Source organism: Populus euphratica, unplaced genomic scaffold (assembly GCF_000495115.2).
Source record: "Populus euphratica unplaced genomic scaffold, PopEup_1.0 scaffold252.1, whole genome shotgun sequence".
In the NCBI taxonomy this organism is placed as follows: Eukaryota; Viridiplantae; Streptophyta; class Magnoliopsida; order Malpighiales; family Salicaceae; genus Populus; species Populus euphratica.
The window spans coordinates 115,444-124,567 of NW_011500132.1; the positions used below are offsets into that span (position 1 = coordinate 115,444).

General features: G+C 31.4%; 1 protein-coding gene across 2 annotated transcripts; it reads right to left on the reverse strand.

Moving 5' to 3' along the window:
- Positions 1-5,994: 5,994 nt before the first annotated feature.
- Positions 5,995-7,593, reverse strand: LOC105110397 (epoxide hydrolase 3-like). 2 transcript variants are annotated; one of them, XM_011005430.1, is made up of 4 exons: positions 6,870-7,591; positions 6,613-6,702; positions 6,462-6,529; positions 5,995-6,262 (listed from the first exon to the last, which is right to left on the reverse strand). In XM_011005430.1, the coding sequence occupies exons 1-4, from the start codon at positions 7,524-7,526 to the stop codon at positions 6,127-6,129; spliced, it is 951 nt and encodes a 316-aa protein (XP_011003732.1). In that variant the 5' UTR covers positions 7,527-7,591; the 3' UTR covers positions 5,995-6,126. The 2 variants fall into 2 exon arrangements, with proteins under 2 accessions (XP_011003732.1, XP_011003733.1); XM_011005431.1 differs by having other exon boundaries at positions 6,239-6,262; positions 6,623-6,702; positions 6,870-7,593.
- Between the last annotated feature and the right edge of the window lie 1,531 nt (positions 7,594-9,124).

Below are 9,124 nucleotides of genomic sequence, written 5' to 3' on the forward strand. Positions count from 1 at the left end.
TTATATATATATATATATATATATATATATAATGAATTGATTAATGTTGTATGACAGAGTGATTAAACAATTATATGGAACTAAGAAATGATACAATCTAACTAATAACTAAAAGCAATATCATAATTGCAACATACGTACCTTGACATCAACTATTGTCCTGGCTAATCATAGCTCTTCTGATTCATGATCAGCCTAAGGTTGATGACCTGAGGAGGCCCAATGGAATGAGTACTGTACAGCGAAACCTTCATATCAAAATGCCAATTAATTATGAAAACTCCTTATCACTAATGGCGTCACTTCCATCATCTTATCACGTTAAAAATTCTGGTGGCCGAAAGCTTACTGTTATTCTGTCCAAAAATCATAATTCATATCTTATCTTAGCAAACTCCATCATTAAAAATAAATACTCAATATATGCTGTTTGAGGAGACCTAAAGCGAGAAGGAAAAAAAAAATTATTCTTTGGTGATAATATATTATATTGCTTGATAGATGTAACAGCATGCAGTCTTTCAATCGCAGTAAAATGCATGCTTACAATTTTATATACGTATTTCAAATGCTCAATAATTACTGACAACATGCTTGCTGGAACTCAAATCTGATTAACCCTACAAGAGGAAGGGGGGCATAAGATGGTTTGAAGAAATTGTGAGGGGAGTTGTTGGTTTTGCGTGTTTTTTTATTTTCCATTAAGGAAATCAGATTTTATGCCTTTTTTTTAAAAAAAAAAAGAAATTTGGTAAGTAATTTGTTAGTGGCAGCTAACCCATTGCTTTGCATGTGAATTTTAGATTGGCGAGTGGATTTCCTGGAGAAAGATTATAGTTTCATCCACAAATGTTTGCGTCTAAAGAAAGTAATGATTCTGTAAGGGACTTGGATTTAGAGAAAGATTATAGTGGCATTTCCTAGAGAAAGCAATTGATTCCTTGATTAAAATGGATAGAGTTATAGTCATACCAATTGACTATCCTTCCTGGTAATACCTATGATTCTTGTTGGGGAAAAAATAACGTTAAACATACAATTTTTTAGCATTTTTTTTATAATTATGTATTATGCTTATAATTATAAATCTATTTATAAACCTCAGGTCCTAAATAATTAAAAAATAAAATTTTAATATAATAAAAAATCTAACATTCTAATAAACCGATCTATTATAAATCTTTCTTCATCAATAATTTCTATATTAACTAAGATTTTTTTATTAATATTAAAATTCTTATAAATTTTAAATTAAATTAATCATGATATTAGTTAATCATCAGTTATTCATATTCATGTTTCAGATTAGATTTGATGTAAAACCTTTGAAACATCGAATCATTCCTTTAAGACCAATGGTGATGTGTATTTGTATTTACATCACTTGAATCAACTGTGCGATGGCCTTTTTAAATGAAATTATTCGTGCTTTAAGACCTTTCTCTTTTAATTTATCTCACTATGCTGGGTGCATCATAACGCCATGCAGTTTGAAGATTTTCATCTCAAACAAAGATTGTAGAGCAGCGAGGAGAATAATTGTGTAAGGCAGAGGGCATACCATCTAGGAAGAATACTGCCACTAAGTTTTTTTTATTTTTAATCTTTTATTATTGATCAAGCAATCATGAGTTATATAAACAATGGGAAGATGCAAGAGATCCGCTTAGAAACCTTCGCTCCATACAGGGAGTCGGTATAAAATGAGCTCTAGGCGCAGTCAAGCATCATGAGCTCCTCTGCTCAGATGCTCCGCGATGGTGCTGTGGTTGGTGCTCTAATAAGTGGCCAGCTTGAAGCATATATTGGTCGGAAATTAAGGGGTAATAGATTTTCTATTTATCTGTCAAAATCAAATTAATTATGATTAAGGATTTGAAAGACCTAATACATTTTCGAGTCTTGACCTGTGAATTGAATCTTCGAATTGCTGCATTGTTGTGTTGCCCTGAAATAATCATTGATGGTCGCGGCGGTGCCTGATGTAACGTCTGGATGGCTAAGCATATCTTCAGCTAAAGTGAGTTATTTATGATAAGGCTTGGCTTTTCCTTGAGTGCTGTGCGCGTCTTTAGAATGAATAGTTTTAGTTTAGTTTATTATATATTTGTTTTATAGGATTCCTCATTTTTGTTCATGGGAAGCTTGTTGGAAGGATTTGGTGTCGGAAAAGGAACGAGGAATGCTATCGACAAGTCTTAATTTGAGCATAGAACTGAGCAAGAATGACTAATGTATGTGAAGTCTGTAAAAGTTTTATTTCTTGCAACAGTTCTAATGAAGAAGTAAACTACTTTAATTTGTTAAAACAGTGCTTATTTACATGATATTTAATGTTAGCCATAATTAAATAGTTCAGAAAATGAACCTTTTGTTATCATGGTAAGAAATTTGTTTTAATTAAATAAATTATGTGTGAATATAAATTAATAACATTTAGTGTTTTTATATTTAATTTTTTATTTATGGTGACTAATTAAATGTTGATAATAGTGATAATTAATTAATTCTAAATTTTTTAGCTTTTTATAAAAATTAAGGTGAATAAAGAGTTTAATCTGAGAATTTTTCAGGGTTTTATACTTTTCCTCACTTCATACTTTAGTGTTTAATTTTTATTTTATTATTTTATTTTCCTCTTAAATATAAAGTTTAAGTTTATATTATTAAAAAATATTTGAGCTTTATATTTTTTTATTTTAAAATTCTATTCAAAATACATCTAAACTAAAATAATGTTATTGAAATCTTCAAAGACATATCATATGCATTTTAATTATACAAGTAAGAAGCATTAACATTTTAAATAACAAAGAATTTTTTTATTATTAATAATAAAAAATTTATTATTTTAAAATGCTTTAATAAATAAATATTTTTTTAATTTGATTATAACTTGATTTAAAGGTTTTTTTTTTGAGTTTATAGACTTAAATTGACTTGATGATGGGACGGCTTACAATCTGTTTGAGAATGAGTTTGCATTTGCTTTTCCTTTCTACCATAAAAATATAGTGTTTGGTTAATTATAAAAAAGTTGCAATTTAAATAGTGAATCTCACCCATAACTGAGGTCTGACCTCAATTATTATGAAGCAACTTTAATTTGCTTTAACTGAGATTTGATCTCAGTTATTAATTTATCTTTACAAGTTTATTTTTTCAAAATAAAAGAGAATTTTTTATATAATGAGATCAAAATAACGTTAATGTATACCTTTCTTTGCTGATGAAAAAAAAGAGAGAACCATTGGCAATAAACATACCACCATGGGCTTTTGATAAGCACTATACCAGACTTTAGCAAAAACTTTAACAAAAAGGTAATTAAAAAGAAATTGATAGATGCTAGAAAGGTAGTAGTAAGAAGTATAGCTAGGAAAGCATGCCAAATACATGAATGAGAATGTTTGTCAAGTTTCATGGTATGGTTGAACTATTAGATAACATATATATATATATACACACACATTACATTCAAAACAAACTTTTAATACCTTGAGCATATTAATGTTATTCATTTTTTACAGCTAACCAAGTTTGAAGTCTCTAATAACTTTAATGTTAGCTATAATTAAAAAAAAATAGAGAAAAAAAGATTTTTTAACCGATATTGTTATAAGCTAGTAAAATAACAAATATAAAACATCTTTTTGAATAAATTATATTCATAATGAGATTGTAATTAGAACTAATACAACAATAAAAATATAATCTTAATGGTAATGACATATTAATAATCCAATACATAATAATGTAATTCAATAACTATAAAATTATTACATGTTTTTTTTTGTTATTTTATTATTTATAATATTTTTAATAACAACAGTTTTAATTAAATACATTTTAATTATTTTTTATTTAACAATAATTTTAATCATATTTTTAATTAAATATATATATTTTAACCCAACTACCAATAATTAAAAATGAATTTTTAAAATATTTTTTTTCGAATAATAACTACAATAACTACTGCAATTTTCATGTGCACCTTTAGCTCATGTTCACTGTGTCATCAATAAATACAATTTCATCGGTATGCTTTCTGCATAGAGCTGTTGCATCTTCTAGCAAAAGAACAACAATTCGGTTTGCAGATTTCAATCAAAGAAGATATTTGTTTCCTTTGACGGTAGTTTGAGATTACTGTTTTCTTACCTCTGCAACTTTAGAACCCTACTGTTGATACTGGTGGGTATGCTGCAGGTGGGAATTGGATTACTTGTGCTCCTGCAATTCAGTGGTATCAATGGGATCTTTTTCTAGTCTAGCAACATCCTTGCAAATGCTGCAGGTGTTATGTCCTTGTACAGTCTCATGTCAGGACAGTATTTCAAGGATTGATTGCACATATCATTTTGATGGCTCTTTATATAACCTAATCATGCCACGGGAAGAACCTGCTTTTTTTCAGGCCAATCAATCCCAACTAAATATAGTTCTTAAAAGTCAACAATCCAAAATTACTCTAAGGCTACTCTACGCATTCCTTTATCTTGTTATGCTAGTGAACTAAATTCCAAAAGGTTAAATTGATGGTTTGCTAAACTATCATAATCTTGACAGGAATTTCCTCAAGCAATATTGCTACATTTGGACTTGGAGCTATGATTCCATTTGCCCTTGGGCTTTAGCTTGGTGAAGTAGTGGAATAGATAGATGTCCTCTTCGATACAATCCTAAGAAGAAAAGGGAAATTGTAACTTAATTTGCAGGCATCCAAAATTTGAGAGAAATTCTTAACTGGGTTATATGATAAGTAGCTGTTTCTTTTGTAGGTCGTAGCCACTGGGATCGCTTCATGGTTTATGGATAAAGCTGGGCTGGGCTGGGCTGGGCGAAGGCATTCCCGGTTACTATTGCTTTAAAGTTTATCGTTCATCAAGCATCTGACTTTCTATCATTAATATCATAATTTATGGTCAACTTGTCTTGTCATTTTAATACCTATAAATAAAAGTATAATATAGAGAGCAAAGTGAGTAAGGGTTAGAGAAAGAGGAGAATAAGAGGGGGAAAAAAAAGTGGCTGGGGGGGGGGAGAATAAGAGGGGGGAAAAAAAGTGGCTGTAATGGCTACTGCCATTGCATCAGTATAGCAATGAAAATTAGGTGTTGAATAAAATAGATATAATTTTTTTTATATATTTATATTATATTATTTTTTTATCTCTGATTTTTTTTATGGATATAGGTGATGTCACTATATTTAGTTTCTAATAAACAATTATCGTAACATTACTGGTCTGGAATCCCTAACAGTGGTTTTCTTCTCCTTGGGACCTGGAGCTAACTATTCCTTGGATCATAATGTCTGAGGTATCCAGAACTTCTTACTTTATATCAACCATGTGCTTCCACTGGAGGGCTATGATTTTGCTCTTAACCCCTCCACCCATGATAGTTATATTAAATGTTGGTTTTAGAATGCGATGGAACTACAGTCAGATTGTCAGCTTATGAAGTTTACTTATGTGTTTAGTGATGGTGAAAGAGTTATTCATGAATTGTTTTCTTCAAGTGAGCAGAATTTTTACTGGCTCGTTTCAGGTTCTCCCAGTGAACATAAAGGGCCTTGCTGGCAGTGTTGCAACATCGGCTGGAGTCCTGGCTTGTAACAAGGACTGCAAACTTGCTCATGACTTGGAGCAGTGCAGGTCTCCCTCTCCCTATGTCTCTCTCTCTCTCTCTCGCTTAGTGTGTGAGTACATGTGTGTGGCACACAATTATTATTCTAATTTCTAACCAATGAATCCACTGCTCTGTCAACAGGGACCTTCACTATTTTTGTCTCTCTGGGTCCCTGAAAACCAAAGGAAAAACTCTAGAAGAAATACAATCGTCGTTCAGATGGAACTGTTTGCTCACCATATGTGAGCTGGTTTGATTTTATTTGTGAAAATTGATTGAAATGTACACGTATTTTTTTCTTTTCTTTCTAGTGTTCATTTGTTCTGTTAAAAGGAAAAAACGAAATAAAGAAAGGAGAAAAGGAAGTAAAAATTTCAGTAAAATGCATTTAACAATTTTCCTGACAGTAGACGTAACATACCTAGAACACCAACGAGTAGTGCAAAGTGCAGTAAATATGAAGGCAAAATGAAAGATATTTGTTGTCTTGTCACTTCTGCACTCCATTTTCAAGCAACGAAGTAAGAAATCGCTTGAGACATCTATTATAGACACAGGGACGTTCCAGGTGAACTAAGTGGCCTGCCTTCCGTATGCCCTGAAATGTAGCCGTCTCGCCTAGTTGCCTGTAATCACAAAACAAATCCATTAGTGTGCTGCACTTTTTTGTTGCCTTTGCACTCTTTCTTTTGCTTGTGTTTTGACGATTATCCTCCAATTTGCATGTGTTCGTGTCTGTATCAGCTAATCACCATATACGTTCAGTATGATTCATTGATTTGCGGTTAACATCTACCAAGTAGTTATAGATGTTGCAAGACATACCCTTTCATGTTCTGTGCGAGCCCCAGATTGAAGATTTGGTCGTTCTCCCCCCATAAGAGATGTATCTTCTGCAACATTTAATTATGGCAGTGATCATGTTAAACATATGCATTAGGAGCAATAAACACGAGGAATTAAGTACTGAAGTTACCTGTACAAACCTAGGGATTGTGGGGTCTTTATTGTTGATGACTAACCCCTCTAGAAGTTCAGCTCTCTCTTTTCTGTTAGTGAACATCACCTGTAAGTCTTCAGTTAGTGCTTGTTGCAAAAGCTCGCTAGCAAAATTGTTTATTAAAATAAAGACTTTCGGTCCAATAATTATATGTAGCAAGTGCCAAAAAGAAAAATTAATAATAATGGATAGAAAATCCAATCAAGTCCCGTAGAAGATGCAAATTAACAAACCTCAAGGTAGTCTTTGTGAAGCCTATTTGGGAACCAAAGCTTCTTGTAAGTAGCAACAGAAAGTAGTGTTTTAAGACCTTTAACAGAATTAGGCAGCAAAAGCTCCGAGGAGGACTTGAACCCAAGTTCACTTAGAGTTGCTTCACTGATCGAGTCAGTCATTGCCAGGATTGAACCAGATATGACCATGGCCTGAACCAGGTCAGGATACAACTCAGCCATCTTAAACGCCACCATGCCACCATAGCTAAACCCCACTACAATACACTTCTCTATTCCGAACTTCTTTAGACCTTTCACCAATGTTTCAGCCTGAAACGCTGGCGAACGGTCTGTTTTATCAGTGATTGAGCCACCGAAGAAAAGAAGGTCAGGGATATAGACTGAATACTTTTTGGTCAAGGCACCAACTTGGAATTGCCAAGTGACAATACCTTCAGCAGCAAAGCCATGGACTAGAACTATTACAGGTTTGTTTGGTTTGGTTAAGGTTGGGTTCTTGTCCTTTTCACCTTTTTGAGGTTTCTTGATGGTTTCATTTGGAACCCAAAAGTTCATTACCGTGCCAGGCTCAATCTCTACGCGGTGAGGTTGCACTCCTGCCATTTTCATTAGGCCATGCAATAATGGCATCTGTGCTGCCACAAGGTTCACCATCTTTCTATGTATGTGATTGTTTGTTTTCTCTCTTTCTGTTGCGAAGTTTGAGCAATGAATGAAAACCAGATGAGGATTTTAAGCTACCATGGAAAGATGGTTGTTATCTGCTGTCATTAATGTGGTGATGTTTGACAGAGAACGAGGGTGTTAGCCAACGTATTTCCGTGTATAGTCGTGGACTTTGTTGTAGTTGTAACAGTGACAGCTAGTCTAAAACTTTGTTATTTATTGGACTTTAGTTATGTTTGATTCTTCAAGTTTGAGCTGGCAAGCTCTAGTTTGTCATCCTTCAGAAATCTATCTCCTTACTAAATAGAGAAATCGGTTACTGTTTGTAATTATTTATATATTTTTTATTTAAAAAATAATATAAATTATATTTTAAAAATTTTCAGTATCATATTAAAATAATAATTATTTTACATGATATCGAAGTTTTGATAACTAAATAATTATGTATTAAAATAATAAATATCGAAGTTTTGATAACTAAATAATTATAAATTTAAATTTTATTATTTATATTTATTTAATAAAAATTAAGTAGAAAATAATAAATTTATATAAATTTTAAGTTTAAAAATTTTTTATTTAAAAAATGTATTAAAAAATAATATAATTTATATTTTAAAATTTTGTTAATTGAATTAAAATATGATAAAAATTTCTGGCAAGAAATCAAAATCTGTGTTTCAAAGTTATTTATATTTTGAACTTCGTGTACGAACAACAATTGTTTGATTTTGATAACCAGCACTGCCTACTCTTCACCTCATGTAAATTTAAACTTAACTATAAATTAATTGAAACTGTTGAGTAAACTTACATATAATTGCATCTATTATGTTTTATATTTGATTTCATAATTAAATAGAATAAAAATAGTAAGATTAAGACCACAAACATCTTAATTATTATAAAATTATCTTAACCTAATAACTTAATAAATATTAGATAAAATTCTAAAAAAGGTTTTATATTACTTGTAGATGTCACACTATTAAAGACTCAAACTACTAGAGGGAACACCACATTGATGTCATCATAACCAACAAAATGAGGATGGTGACAATGACCGTACAACAACAAAATCCATCCACTGAAACACAATTAAATTCACAGGATTTAATATGCCAAAATTGCGAGTGTTCGGGCACTAAAAATGGATTTTTTTAAAATTATATATTGGATGATCTTTAATCTTAGCTAGCCAAATATTCAAATATACAGCAGAGATCATAAACGGCTTTTATGGTGTTAGGTATCAGACGCTGTCTATAACCACTTCTTGAAGCTTTTTAATTAAGAAGGAGACTGATTGATACATCAGTGGAAGAGGAAGCACGATCTTGCGTTATCAATGGCCCCTGCAATGGAATGAACATCTAACAAGACGGTGGGGTTAGTATTATAACTATAAATTTAAAGCACCATTTTTCCACAAAAAGAAAAGAGTACAGCTAAAAACTAAGTAATGCGTGATATGATATTTGGGAGGTTTCCCTAAAAGAATTTTATTGAATTAAAAAATTAAATCAAATACTATAAATTAAATAATTAACTGATCGAAGAGTTATTGGTAATATTGAAGAGAT

Bases quoted from the DNA above. Each gene is read 5' to 3' on its own strand.
- LOC105110397 (XM_011005430.1), bottom strand. From the start codon at position 7,526: ATGGTGAACCTTGTGGCAGCACAGATGCCATTATTGCATGGCCTAATG. The intron at 6,703-6,869 runs GTTTGTTAATTT...GAAGACTTACAG, and splicing joins TTCACAAAGACTACCTTGAG to GTGATGTTCACTAACAGAAA. The intron at 6,263-6,461 runs GTATGTCTTGCA...TTGTGATTACAG, and splicing joins CTCGCACAGAACATGAAAGG to GCAACTAGGCGAGACGGCTA.